The sequence below is a fragment of the Halichondria panicea genome, chromosome 15 (genome assembly GCF_963675165.1).
Source record: "Halichondria panicea chromosome 15, odHalPani1.1, whole genome shotgun sequence".
NCBI classification, from domain to species: domain Eukaryota; kingdom Metazoa; phylum Porifera; class Demospongiae; order Suberitida; family Halichondriidae; genus Halichondria; species Halichondria panicea.
In genome coordinates, this window is record NC_087391.1 from 4,805,914 (window position 1) to 4,820,289 (window position 14,376).

The window sequence follows — 14,376 nt, forward strand, 5'->3', positions numbered from 1 at the left end:
GCCTGTATGCTATCCAGATTTATGCAAAGTACTGTCAGTACTGCACGTACAAATGTTGAATACCTGAGGCTAGCTGCTACATTACTTGTTTCATGGAATGTAAGCTCGTTATTTGTTCCTCTTGTGTGTCTATATATAGGTGTATGGTGTTTGGTCATAAGAGCTCTTCCCAGTATCTCGTGACAGCCTCAGAGACTCACCTCCAAGTCTGGGACCTCCTCTCTTGCTCAGGTGAGCATGGAGTGTGGTGATACAGTATCACTATAAGCTATGGTGTTATGTTTTAGTAGCTACATTTAAGCTGTAAATACACTGTCCCTACATTTGCCAGCAAATGTTTACAGTTGAGCCTTTTTAGCCAAAGAATAGAAGACCTTGTGAGCATAATCTACCAAGGTCACATGTATGCATTCATTCTTAGACCAGCTGTTATTGTGTGCTCTGTTGTTATTGAGTTTGTGTGCTTTCTTATCCAGTGCTGTGGTGTGTGAAGACCAGAGTGTGCTCCATGGTATCTGATCCTCTGAGTCAACTCACAGCTGTGTTTGTGCCCTCAGGGAATGACCCACACATTGTGAGTGCCTGTGCATGTGAACATCTCATATCTCATACCATTGTTGTCTTATCTTGCTAGGAGTCCTGACAAGTTTTTTTGTGGTGCTTGTATATGGTCTCTAGCTCTGCCTTGTAACAAATGTGCTAGTGATCATGAATAGTCTCCAAGTCTCATGTGTTTTCTCACAAATCTCACCCATGGCCATTAGTTGATATTGTATTGAAATGGGCTCCTCACTTCATAACACATGTGTACCTAATGGACCCCCCCCCCCCCCCCTATACACACACAGTGTACCTGATTGACCCCCCCACACCCACACACACACAGTGTACCTGATTGACCCCCCACACCCACAAACACACAGTGTACCTGATTGACCCCCCCCCCATATACACACACACACACAGTGTACCTGATTGACCCCCCTTCCCCCACTCCACTGGCCGTACATCACTCTGTGTGCTCGGGGAAAGTGCTGGGGGGCGTGTTCCTACCCCCTCAGTCAGGGGGTACCTCTACACTGTACTTCATGGACAAGGCACAGGTTAGTACACTACCAGTGCTCTTATAGGAAGATTGTCTATTAGGTAATCAGAACTATAGCTGTTATCCTTTATAGTGCCTCATGGTTTTTCCATTCCTTTGAGCCATCTGGTGTGCAGTAGACTGCCTAACTATTACTCCTACAAGTGTATATGAAATAATTGTTATGCCGCTACGTACATTCATGTGGCTTTCTTACCTACAGTAGCTGACCTAATTCTCTCCAATGCATAAGCTGCTTGGTCCTTTCTTTCCCATAAAGTGTAATAATTAATTAATACAAACATGTATAGGATCTCCGCAGATGCATGTACTAACTGTGTGTGTGTGTGTGTGTGCAGGTGTTGTATGGCCTAGAGGAGGAAGGTAAAGAGAAGAGTGATGACTCTCGGCCGTTACTAGGGGACAATGTTCCCACATCAGAGAGGGAATTCTGGGATATCTTTGGAGGCAGTAAACTATATAACAGAGGTCAGTATAGTATCACAAGTGTGTGACAATAGGCTTTGCTATGCAATCTAGTATTTTATAATGTGCTACTTTTGCTACAGGTTCTATTGAACATGTAATGTACACGTCCAAACCATGACTCTCTCTACTCAGTGCCCCTCCCCACGTCCTCCCCCCAATGCCCTCCCTCTGTCTCCCGTTCCTCCAGTCACGTACATTAGCAGGGGTCTAAAGGTCATTATGGTCGAGGACAAAGGTCAGCCAGAAGTGGGTGTGGCCTCTAGTAAAGCTAGTAATGGGAGAAACTTGGAGGTCAAGAACTATATGATTGGCCTGGCTAGTACTAGTAGAGCATTTCCGAGTAATGTGATATTTTGAACCAACATTTCTTTTACACACAGTTAGTATTATTTGGCTAGACTATAATCAAGTTATTAAGATGGTATGGTACAAAACTTGTCAGCTATTAGGATAAGTTCTTGTACTTATAGTCATCAATATCCACAGCCATCCAGAGCTTCAAGATGTTTGCTGCAGACTTGTTATCTATAGTAGACATGCACTTACTATAGCACAGTACTGTAACAAAAGAGAGTAACAGTAGTTGTATACATGCATGTATGTACAGATAAAAATTTATATCGGATGGGTGAACAAACTTTTTTATCAATGTGAGAGGCCTCTGACCTTTGTACTCCTCTGACACTTAATATTGTACCTGCTTACACTACCGCTTGCGCTAGAGGAGGTTGGCCACGCGTCATCATTCATGACGTCTCTGCTCACGTTACCATATACATGTATATAACTGAACAACTGTAAATAAAGCTCTTGCTTAATTGCTGAATTTATAACACCTGGCTAGCTGTGTTTGTTGTCTGGTTGTCTGGTTGGACCAGGATTAGCTAGACTATAGGGTAGAGTCTAGTTTAGTGGTACTGTTACTGTATAGCTGGTTATTTTCGAGGCACGAAATGTTCGAGGTTTTCGAAGATTGACCCAGAAACACAAAAATTTGGTACCTCGAAAATTGGTTTACATGTAGTGGTCATTTGAACCGCTATCCTCGAAAATAAAATGTTCGAAAATGTTTTGTTTGGGCAATCCGCGAAAATTTAGTGCCCTGAAAATAACCCGCTATACGGTATAATGTAGCTTGCAATGTACTGGCTGGTAAACACTTTATGCACTGATAACTTTCGGAATGGAGGAGATCGCTGGGGGTCGGGTTGGTTAATGTATATTCAAAATAGGCGGAGAGACACATAAATGTTGCCTTCAGTCTCTAATGACCGTGCACACCAGCTAGAAGTTTACATAGAAAATTATCTATGCCAGCTCAGCAAAAAAGTGGTGATCGTGTCCAACGTGCTCTGCGCTTGCGCATTGCATGTTGGTTCTGACCGCTTGCATGACGAGTCATTCATTTTAGCACTCTAAAAACACACCATAATTAGTTACATTCATGCTGTAAATATTATATGCTAAATCAGGATTGTTTGGTTTGGAGGTGGTCCAACTTCTTCTCCTGTTCTTTAAATATTCTCTAAGATAGTTCGTTATTAATCTGACCGGCATTCTTTATCGCCTCCTTATATCTATATAATGCATGTTCCTTCGTACCTTAGCATCCTGAAATGTTCAGCTATATATAGTATGACTGAGAAGGACGTTTCAATGACGTCAATGTCAATGACATTTTCATGAAGCTGTTTAGTAATAATACTTCATCATTAATTAGTTGGACATTTTTTCGTACCTCAAAATCTAAACCTTGTCTTTGTATCTTAGTATCCTCCCACTGTTGTCTCTTCTCTGATGAAGCATTCTGTTCGCAATTAACTCGGCCTAGTTCCGCTGTTACACTGATCGCCTGAAGATCTACTATGATCCCTTTTTGATGACGTTCAAACAGCCAGTCGACAATAGCCTTCTCATAAGGAATGTTAGCTACACGTAATATGAGTCTTGGCTTAACCACATCATGAGGAATACGAGTGATATTTGCTAAACAGTCTCTGCATGGTAAGTGCGTCACAGCTAATACAATAGTCTTCAATAAACTCCAACTTTGCGGTTTTTTATGTAGATCTATACGTGATAATGTATCGCAGCATTCACTTTCACCATGCGCTTCGATTGGTCTGAACATTTTTTCTTTACTCCTACGTACTGTATTCACAGCGTTTATTTGCACTTGTGCCACTGCCACATACGCAGCTTTTGATGCAGGATTACTTTCGTAGAATGTTCGCTTTTCTCTAGCTTCCAGTGTTTCTATCACTTCCGTCAAAGTTGTAAAGAGCCTCCTAGTATTCACTGGTCTTGGAGCAATAGCTCGTCGTTGATCAACTGTGGTCACTATACTATCTACTATAGCATATATTATCGTGTCTTTGTCTCCGAATTTCAGTGACAACCAAAATTGGCTGAATAACAAGCGTATGCACTATATTTTCTCTGTTTAAATGACAAAGCCAAGATACCAAATCTTCAATAATTTCATCTTTACCTCCCCCATCTCCGAAGTACAGATTTGCTATGCGCAGTGTAAATATAACTCTTGCTCCTCTATTTACACGTAGATAGTCGAAGAAATTTTCCAAATCTTCTCTACACGTGAAGCATGGGCTCTTTGAGAGATTGATAGTGATTTCAATATTAGCTCCTTGTCCTCCGAGCACCTTTGTAACATCCTCGATGAAAGCAATCTCAGCATGACCTTTCTTGCTGTTTTTCGTTTGGAATTGGAATTCTGCCCTGTAACTGTCCCCATTGATGACAACAATACTGAATGCTACAGTGTTTAAATCACTAAATCCATCCTTTTGGTAGAATATTGACTTATACTCCTCATTTTCGAGCATTGACAGATCAGTTGGTGTTGCCATCATCACCATCATCATCGCCATGACTTTCTTTAGGAATGGGAAACTTCTTGTAAGCTCGGAGTTTTATGTCTGCAAAAAAGGTCGTGGTTTTGGTTTTGCTTATCCATCTTCCCATGACGACTATACCAAACCATACAAAAAGTGAAATGAGCACTGATCAAAAGGTGAAGGTCGGCATGTCAGTTACCAAGGATCTGAACAGTAGATAATAATTATAATAATAAGATTCGTGCAGTGGTGTTTCCAGTATTTCCCTGAAATTGTACCCTTTGTTTGTGGCGTACGGTAACCCGGACTTTTGTAGGATTTTACACCTACAATAATTATGCTGATTATCAGTTCCATGAAGTATTAATTAGTTTCGTACAACGCTTTTAAATTACATGATTGATTCAAAAGTGAAAACAATACATACAAAATTATCAAGGTCAGTTGGCGAATGTTATTGTTGGCCACACCCACTTCTTGTCCATCTAACTCCCTACTGAGTGTGTGCAAACTGGAGAGCACATTGTTGAACCCTGCACTGCCCTCGGACCGTGTGTGAGGAGGGGGGGGGGGGGAAGAATCACAAACGTACAGTGTCACATTTATGCACGTGCTTACACAAGCTAGGGAATACCGCACCTTGTAATTTGAAAGCTAGCTATGTCTTGTGTGTGTATATTAAGGGACATATGTTTATGCATGATTAAAGATTATTTCTCTCAATCCCTCCCGATGCAATGTGCAGTACTTAACTGCAACAATAATTATCATTCTTAGACCAGCTGTTATTGTGTGCTCTGTTGTTATTGAGTTTGTGTGCTTTCTTATCCAGTCTGTGGTGTGTGAAGACCAGAATGTGCTCCATGGTATCTGATCCTCTGAGTCAACTCACAGCTGTGTTTGTGCCCTCAGGGAACCCCCCTCCCAGAGAGTTGAGACCTTTACTCACTGAAGAGGAAAAGACATACCAATCAAAATGAGCAGCTTGGACAGAGTGTTGTTATCGATCATCACACGGTGTATGTTGGTGGTGGTGGTGCATTCAATGATCCTGGTAGGTGTACAGTGATGAAGCTCGAGCAAGATCGATGGACCAAACTCTCAGAGTACACTGCCAACCATGTATGTTGTCTTATCTTGCTAGGAGGAGTCCTGACAAGTTTTTGTGGTGTTTGCGTATGGTCTTTTAGCTAGTAATTTTGGCCTAGTCTCCAAGTTTCATACAAATAAATCTCACCTCGAAAACGAGCTACTAACGCACAAATTGTTGTGATATTTGCTTGTTTGGAATGGTCTCCCCAATAACACATGTATACCTAATGGACCCACTCTACATGTAGGTATGCTGAGAGGGGTATTGATCTGAGGCAGTCAAGACAATCCTTCACTGGCATGCTTACGCTGTTGGGGACCTCTGCTTCACCACTGATGGTACGTAATCGCCCCTCATCCCTAAGTTGGGTTTTGGTTTGTTTTCCAGTAATCAATAATGTTATTATATTCACCTACATCAGTAACATAATGTGCACATGTGTAATCACAAGCTAAGTATAGCTTGTCGCCTCTATCTAGAATCGTCTAGTTGCTCAATTCTTCATTCATGTTCCCCACATCTCCCAGGCACGTATCTGGTCAGTGGTGGTGAGGAGGGTGTACTTGTCCTCTGGCAGCTGGACACACAAGAGAGAGTTTCGTCGTCATCTTAGCTCACCCATCACACACCTTGCTTGTAGCCCTGGTGACAAGTACTTCACTGTCGGTCTGCAAAGCAACGGTGAGCCCTCAGGGGATACTATCCTTGTGGTTGGTTTTAGTGTGTGAGTCACTGCCCAATAATCTTAAAATCGTTTCTCAGAATATTCGATTTTCAGAGATTGTGTTTGCTGCTACAGAACTTGTGCAAATTTATTTTCTATCAGGACTGGGTAGATTATGTTGATCTATGTTCTATTTTCTACCCTTTAGCTCGTTTTTTTGTTTAACTGACCACTACCATTTGATTGCACATGTACGTGTGGCGTTAGGTGCTTCCCCTTTTATTTGTTTGCCGTGCGTGTGGTTGTATATGTTTGGTTTAATGGCTTATTTGTGTCCCTACGTGATTTCCCCTTGTTTGTTTAAATGTATCATGCAGTAATAGCTCTGCTAACGAAGCAGCTCATGCAATTGAATCCCTGGTCTATTTTCCAGTGGTACAAGTGGTATCAGGACTGGACACTGAGATGGAATGGACTATCGGAGGACTAAGGAGGTCCCATACCCAGACTGTAGACTAGAATGGAATCAATACTGGCCTAGGGATCTGTCCACGTTCCATCAATAGTAGTTACCAACAGTACGCCCGGGTTCATCCAGTTCTACGACCCAGTCAAGGAGTCAGTCACCCAACAAGTGAGTGTTTGAACTTGCTAAGTTAGTACTGTTAAAGTCTAATCGTAGGACCATTATATTATTACTATATATGTACATATAATATAGATGTATATGCATGTACCAGCTATATTTATATAGCAGTTATATTCTCTATAATTATTGGTTAAGTTCCTCATTTGCACACAGAATGTGACGGACCTGAACTACGTGTCTCGGCCTGATGACACACCCCTCTCTCTGACCACAGTGGATCCGGACCACACCTCTTTCTCTCCTGCTGGGGACTGGCTAGCAACAGTAAGTGGATTAGCTGTTATGAAACTGAAAGTTTACTATAGAACAACAGTAACACATTGCTACTGTACTACTATTTTTGCTAGTTACCTACATGTAATCAAACTGATATGTGCTAGGTACCTTCAAACTGATATGTGCATGCTAGGTACCTACATGTAAAATTTCATTAAAAACAAACTGAAAATGTGGTAGGTTGAGAGCAGAGATGATGGTAAGACTGTCCCTGAGTTACGAATGAAGTTATGGCAGTACAGCTCCTCTCAACAAAGGTCAGGCTCACTTCTTATTGGTGCTGTATATTCATCCATTTAGTGTGTCTTAGTGAAGAGTTAACACTGTTAACGTTACGTGCAATAGCTAAGTCCGCCTCTTCTCGTTTAAGTTTTTTGATTAGTGTCTTACTCTCACACACAGAGCACGATGATTTCTCCCGGATTCGCTTGAGTGGTTTAGCTCTACCAGTTTTTGAACTCCCTCTTTGTTGGCATGATTTGCACTTAACTTGATGAATTTTATGATCTGATAGTTCATCACATACTGATATTGCTTCTAGTGTAAAATTGACTCCACTGTCTTTTATGGCCTGAATCCAAGCCATCAGGTTTTGTCTAACTTTGGGATCTTTAAGGCGTTTCTTTGGTGCTGCTGTTAGTGTCGATTCTAAATCATGATAAAGGTAGCTGATACGAAGCTTGTAGTTGACAGTAAGCTTAAGCTTCTCTCTCCAGTCTAGGAGCATCTTCAGTATTACAGACTGACATTCCAAACAAGGACTGCTGGTAGCCATTGTGGTGAGGCTTATTTCTGTTTGTTCAGTGAGATCCTTCATCATCTTATCAAGCCATTCTGATGCTTCCCGTACAACGGCGATCTCGGCATGTTCATGATCTTTTCCTGTCTCTGATCTGAATCGATAGCTCTCTCCACTTTGTTCCAGTGTCACATGACTTAAAGCTACTATTTTTGAGCTGTCTTGGTTGTGAACTCTATTGAAACGATCTTTGTCTTGCCGTTTGAGTAGGTCACTGACATCACCTAATGTTTCTGGAGCTGTATTGTTGGGAAAGTTTGCCAATAACTTTTAGTAGTTTTCCGCAATTATCTATAATGATGTTTGCTAATGCTTGTACATGTACTACAACCAACCACATTCTCATGTACATACATGTATAGTAACTTACAGTTTGTAGCCGCCATTGAGTAGAATACTATACTGCTCTCTAAGTCTATTAGTGGTTTGTCTATGGGACTATTGCCACGTAAATATGGGCATCACGTGATTACAGTGATTCATTACTATTATATTATTGCCTTGTCAGCTTATTCAAGTGTGTGATTGTCAAAAGTCTTGGATAAAAAGACATGTCTATGTAATGCTGCATATGCTTAAAAACTTTTGCAATTCTTATACTGGCCGTCGTGTTTGTCTAACACTTTTTTTCTTCCGACACTTGGAGGAGAGGGACTGCTCGGACATCTCTGAATTAGTCTCTCTTATATCTTGCATCGTTTCTTGCATAGATGGCCCAACTGGTGACATACTTGCCTCGTCCAGTATTGTGTTAAAAGCGCGTTTCTTCGTCTGAGTTTGATGAATAAATCTGAGATGGTGATATGGGAGGATACAGTTAGCTAGGACTCGATTTCCTTTCGAGTCTCGAACATATTTTTCAATGTTACATATCGTTCAATTATTTGTCCTGACAAGGATGGTAATGAAGCATAGAAAGGTTGTAGACAGACGTGGATTAAATTTCCTCTTAGACGCTCTATCCACTCGATGAAATTGCGTCTTTCTTCTTGTACAGGAACTTTGGTGATATGTAGTACTAGAATATTTTGCAGGTAAAAAACCTTTGCGAATGAGCTAAATCAGCAGAAAATGTGACCCTATGCGATCTAACTATTGCGTTCTGGCAAGGATCGTGTGTATAATTTAGGTTTTGTGATTTTATTGCGAATTGATCAACCCTCGCAAAGTTCGCATATGTTTGATGCTCGCAAAACATTCTAGTAATACGGTATCAGGTACCAGTTTGTTCTTCACTCTCTGTTGACATTTGGTGGAGGGCACGTGTGCACATGCATACTAGTACGAGATATTTTCTGACAGATTCATGACAAGGGAATTTAATTTTACCTATTGCCTCCTCAAACAGCTGATCTCTTAGGTATAATCTTTCTCTCCGTTTATCTTTACTTGATCTCTGTTGGTCGAGCTGAGACTATAAGCTGGAGTATAGTATATCATCATCACTGTAAGTAAAATTAGCCATAACTGGAGAACAAAGCTTTAGTTTGTAAATCCACGAATCAAAATATCCAAGAGAACGTGGCTAGAAGCCTATAAGAAGCTGTTAGTTTTTGTCGTATTGCAACCGTTATCGCTGGAATACACACACACACGCACATACAGTCAGCTTTACCATATCCCTCGTGTGGATACGCCTCAAGGCATAAATATAGCATTTTTGCCGAAAAAGGAATCTTTAGAGGTGCTATTTAATTCTAGCACTATAACTGATGTCTGACTTGGCTTGGGGTGATACCACAGGATTTTACCAACAAGCAGACCAATTAAAGTTATGACCTAAACATTATTCATCTCAAACAATGTGTACAATACTACAAGATTAACTAATCAATGAAGAAGAAATTTATTATCTTGTAGGGAACAATGGGTAATAAGTGGGGGATAGTGGGAGTCAGCTTGTGCAATCGTGTATTGTCTGGTATAAAAAATCTTGGATTAAAGTATACAATAAGACCTGTCTATGGTATAATGCTATGGTATTGGTATAAATGTGTTGTTTTCGTCCAACATTAATAACTCGTCTTGTGATGACTGGCTTTGTTCTTCCGACGCTTGTTCCTCTGAGCAGAAAGACATCTCTAAACTAGCTGAATTAGTCTCGCTCATGTCTATCGTTTCTTGCATAGATGGCCCAACTGGCGACATGCTTGCCTCGTCCTGAAATGTGTAAGAGCTCGTTTCTTCATCTGAACGCGATGAAGAATCTGTAGTGTGCTGAGATGGTGGTGTAGGAGGATACATTCTGGATTCCATTTCTCCCTTGAGAATATCGAATTCATTTATCAATATCATATAATGTTGTTCAACTATTTGACGCGACAAGGAACCAAATGGAACATAGAAAGGTTGTAAACTCACACGGATTGATCTGCTTTCTAAATATATTATCCACTGAATAAAACTGTCTCTTTCTTCGTCTACAGGGATACTGGCGATGTGTAGTATCAGTTTGTTTTGCACTCCGTCAATCCTTTTTTCTTCCATGAACTCTGTAATCCCCTCTTGGCATTCGGTGGAGGGCACGTGTGCACATACCAGGACAAGACACTTTCTGACGTGTACCCATGACAATGGCATTTTGATTGTGCGTATCTCTTTCTCTATTTGATGGTTATCTCCATTTTCGTTCATCCTTAATGATTCTCTAATCCCTGTTGGTCGTTGCTCACTCCTCGTCACAGCTGAGACTATGAGCTGGAGTAGTATCATTTGGTGGTCATTTTCGTCTATAAAATATTTCTGTTTGAAGTCTGGCGACAATCTGAAGTGTTTAATCAGATTAGTCACGTGTGTAGTCCCGTTTTGAATGTTGCCAATTTGTCGGTTAACCCTTGCGTCTTCATCTATTCTAGTGGTCTTTTGTTGCTCGTTCATACTCACCGTTGTTGTTAGCGCATTAGTTTCTGAAATCACATTAATGGCACTCAAACAGACTGAAACTCCTCGCACTTCAAGGTCCTTTATCCAGTAATCTAATTTTCTTTCTGCTTCATCAGGTGTAGACTTTTCTAAATACAATCGTGCTATCCTTAAAGTGAAGTAAACATTAGGTACACCGCATGAAATGAAAAACTCTTGCAAATCTTCTCGACATTTGAAGCAAGGGCTATTACTTATCAGCATTGTGACAGATAGACATTCTGGTGTGATTCGTATGTTTTGTCTAAGCCATCTTCTATTTTGTCTAAGCCATCTTCTAGCGTTTCGAATAAACACTTGTTCTGCATGAAGTTCAGGACCAGATGTTTCTACAAATGTTGTTGTTGTAGGTGTACTCTGTACTGTCAGTTCTAATTCACACGCAAGTCCAGTTTTACCTCGTTTATCCCAGAAACACTTTATAAAGGCTGGATCAAAGCTGTCCATGTCTTCAAAATCTTTTAGCCTCAGGCTAGTGGTCAACTCATCGTGGTCTGTTGTTATATATCCTTCAGCCATTGCTGTGAGGTTATTGACATCAATTTTATTTACCGCTAAGAAGTCTCTCAATTACATAATTACTCAGCATATTACATATTTGGTGTTGGCCTTTTAGTGCTGCTATGGTAACGTCCGTATTTAGAGCATTGGTCTTACTTCACTGTTGATTATGCCTTAATTGGCATGTAACACTCATTTTAATACTATAGTTTGATACATACAATGGTGTACAGTACGTACTATGTTTACGTAAGGTTCAACAGAATTGTTATAAGACCCAGATTGTGCTCCTGTTATTGTCTTTTGCAGTGTGTGTGTGTGTGTGAAGTGGTATACTTTCTGTTTGTGGTCATATATTGATGATACCAAGTATGTATGTAAACTGCTAAGCTCAGTTGTCTTTCAACTGGAACTTGTGTGTGTGTAGTCTAGTGGAGTAATATATAGTCTAGTAGTACAGTATGTGATTAGTGAATGGTAGGTACCTTTCCAGCTACACTGTGAATACAATTGTCCACTTGTGCATGCCCTCATGCTATGTACCAGTGTATACATGTAGCCTTACTCTATATTTTATTGTCTCCCTCAGATACACTCTGAACACTTGTGTGGAGCCACCTCACGATCGACCTGTCACCAGCATCACCTTCTAACCACGTCACCATACCAACAAGACGTCCAATCAGATCCCTCTATTGGTCTTACGAGTCTAGATGGCCACTTCAAGACGTGGGTCCTCCTAGGAGAGGAAGTGGGTGTGTCATGGTCGTGTCAGGCAGTGGGTTACTACCATGGTCTGGAGAGTGTGGGGGCGTGCTTCAGTGAGGATGGGTCACTACTGGCTGTCAACTTCAAGACTGTGAGTGCATGTTAATATTGGTTGAGGTTGAGATTCCTAGAAATCATTCATTCTCCTTATTCAATCTAATTACAATCACAAACAGCGTCACATGCACACACTGTGTTCACAACCTTGACAATAATTATTCCTGGGGTATACTGATAGCTGGCTGACCCACTTTTCGCTTTCTCTCCCCCTGGAAATTTTCTCTGGATGAAGATCTAAAGCTACATGTATACCTATATGACTCGTGTGTGTATGCGGGACACACTGTTTGTGCTCATACAAGCTAGTATAGGGACTACCGTACCTTGTATTTTGAAAGCTATAGGGCATTAGCTATGACTTGTGTGTGTGTGGAACATACTGTTTGTGAGTCTCTCTCTATCCAATATGTTCAGTGCCTGACTCTGTGAGCTGAGGAATACTCTCTGCAACCCTTTCAAGAGTGGAGACTATCGGTGAGCTAACAGTGCCACTGTAGTGTACACACATGGAGCTTTGGTGTACTGTAATGTCTGATTAGTCAGTGTTTCCCAAGTGTGTGGAATAGCCTGTATGCTATCCAGATTTATGCAAAGTACTGTCAGTACTGCACGTACAAATGTTGAATACCTGAGGCTAGCTGCTACATTACTTGTTTCATGGAATGTAAGCTCATTATTTGTTCCTCTTGTGTGTCTATATAGGTGTATGGTGTTTGGTCATAAGAGCTCTTCCCAGTATCTCGTGACAGCCTCAGAGACTCACCTCCAAGTCTGGGACCTCCTCTCTTGCTCAGGTGAGCATGGAGTGTGGTGATACAGTATCACTATAAGCTATGGTGTTATGTTTTAGTAGCTACATTTAAGCTGTAAATACACTGTCCCTACATTTGCCAGCAAATGTTTACAGTTGAGCCTTTTTAGCCAAAGAATAGAAGACCTTGTGAGCATAATCTACCAAGGTCACATGTATGCATTCATTCTTAGACCAGCTGTTATTGTGTGCTCTGTTGTTATTGAGTTTGTGTGCTTTAATTCTTATCCAGTGCTGTGGTGTGTGAAGACCAGAGTGTGCTCCATGGTATCTGATCCTCTGAGTCAACTCACAGCTGTGTTTGTGCCCTCAGGGAATGACCCACACATTGTGAGTGCCTGTGCATGTGAACATCTCATACCTCATACCATTGTTGTCTTATCTTGCTAGGAGTCCTGACAAGTTTTTTTGTGGTGTTTGTATATGGTCTCTAGCTCTGCCTTGTAACAAATGTGCTAGTGATCATGGAATAGTCTCCAAGTCTCATGTGTTTTCTCACAAATCTCACCCATGGCCATTAGTTGATATTGTATTGAAATGGGCTCCTCACTTCATAACACATGTGTACCTAATGGACCCCCCCCCCCCCCCCTATACACACACACACACACAGTGTACCTGATTGACCCCCCCCACACCCACACACACACACAGTGTACCTGATTGACCCCCCACACCCACAAACACACAGTGTACCTGATTGACCCCCCCCCCATATACACACACACACACAGTGTACCTGATTGACCCCTCTTCCCCCACTCCACTGGCCGTACATCACTCTGTGTGCTCGGGGAAAGTGCTGGGGGGCGTGTTCCTACCCCCTCAGTCAGGGGGTACCTCTACACTGTACTTCATGGACAAGGCACAGGTTAGTACACTACCAGTGCTCTTATAGGAAGATTGTCTATTAGGTAATCAGAACTATAGCTGTTATCCTTTATAGTGCCTCATGGTTTTTCCATTCCTTTGAGCCATCTGGTGTGCAGTAGACTGCCTAACTATTACTCCTACAAGTGTATATAAAATAATTGTTATGCCGCTACGTACATTCATGTGGCTTTCTTACCTACAGTAGCTGACCTAATTCTCTCCAATGCATAAGCTGCTTGGTCCTTTCTTTCCCATAAAGTGTAATAATTAATTAATACAAACATGTATAGGATCTCCGCAGATGCATGTACTAACTGTGTGTGTGTGTGTGTGTGCAGGTGTTGTATGGCCTAGAGGAGGAAGGTAAAGAGAAGAGTGATGACTCTCGGCCGTTACTAGGGGACAATGTTCCCACATCAGAGAGGGCATTCTGGGATATCTTTGGAGGCAGTAAACTATATAACAGAGGTCAGTATAGTATCACAAGTGTGTGACAATAGGCTTTGCTATGCAATCTAGTATTTTATAA

The 14,376-nt window shown here is 41.3% G+C and overlaps 2 protein-coding genes across 4 annotated transcripts in view; one reads left to right on the forward strand and one right to left on the reverse strand.

Annotated features, from left to right (window-relative positions):
- LOC135348488 (WD repeat-containing protein 75-like) overlaps nucleotides 1–14,376 on the forward strand; it is a 43,536-nt gene that overhangs the window by 11,095 nt on the left and 18,065 nt on the right. For 2 of the 3 annotated variants that reach the window (XM_064546719.1, XM_064546717.1), the window contains exons 10-15: nucleotides 11,925–12,194; nucleotides 12,578–12,637; nucleotides 12,866–12,957; nucleotides 13,207–13,304; nucleotides 13,709–13,845; nucleotides 14,186–14,315. The exons of the other annotated variant lie outside the window; for it this stretch is intronic. The gene's annotated coding sequence lies outside the window, so the exon portion shown is untranslated. The remainder of the gene's footprint in view (nucleotides 1–11,924; nucleotides 12,195–12,577; nucleotides 12,638–12,865; nucleotides 12,958–13,206; nucleotides 13,305–13,708; nucleotides 13,846–14,185; nucleotides 14,316–14,376) is intronic. 3 annotated transcript variants of the gene reach the window in all.
- On the reverse strand, nucleotides 9,743–11,494 carry LOC135348474 (uncharacterized). The gene has a single exon (XM_064546696.1). It carries the CDS (start codon nucleotides 11,351–11,353, stop codon nucleotides 9,887–9,889), a length of 1,467 nt encoding a protein of 488 aa, XP_064402766.1. The 5' UTR covers nucleotides 11,354–11,494; the 3' UTR covers nucleotides 9,743–9,886.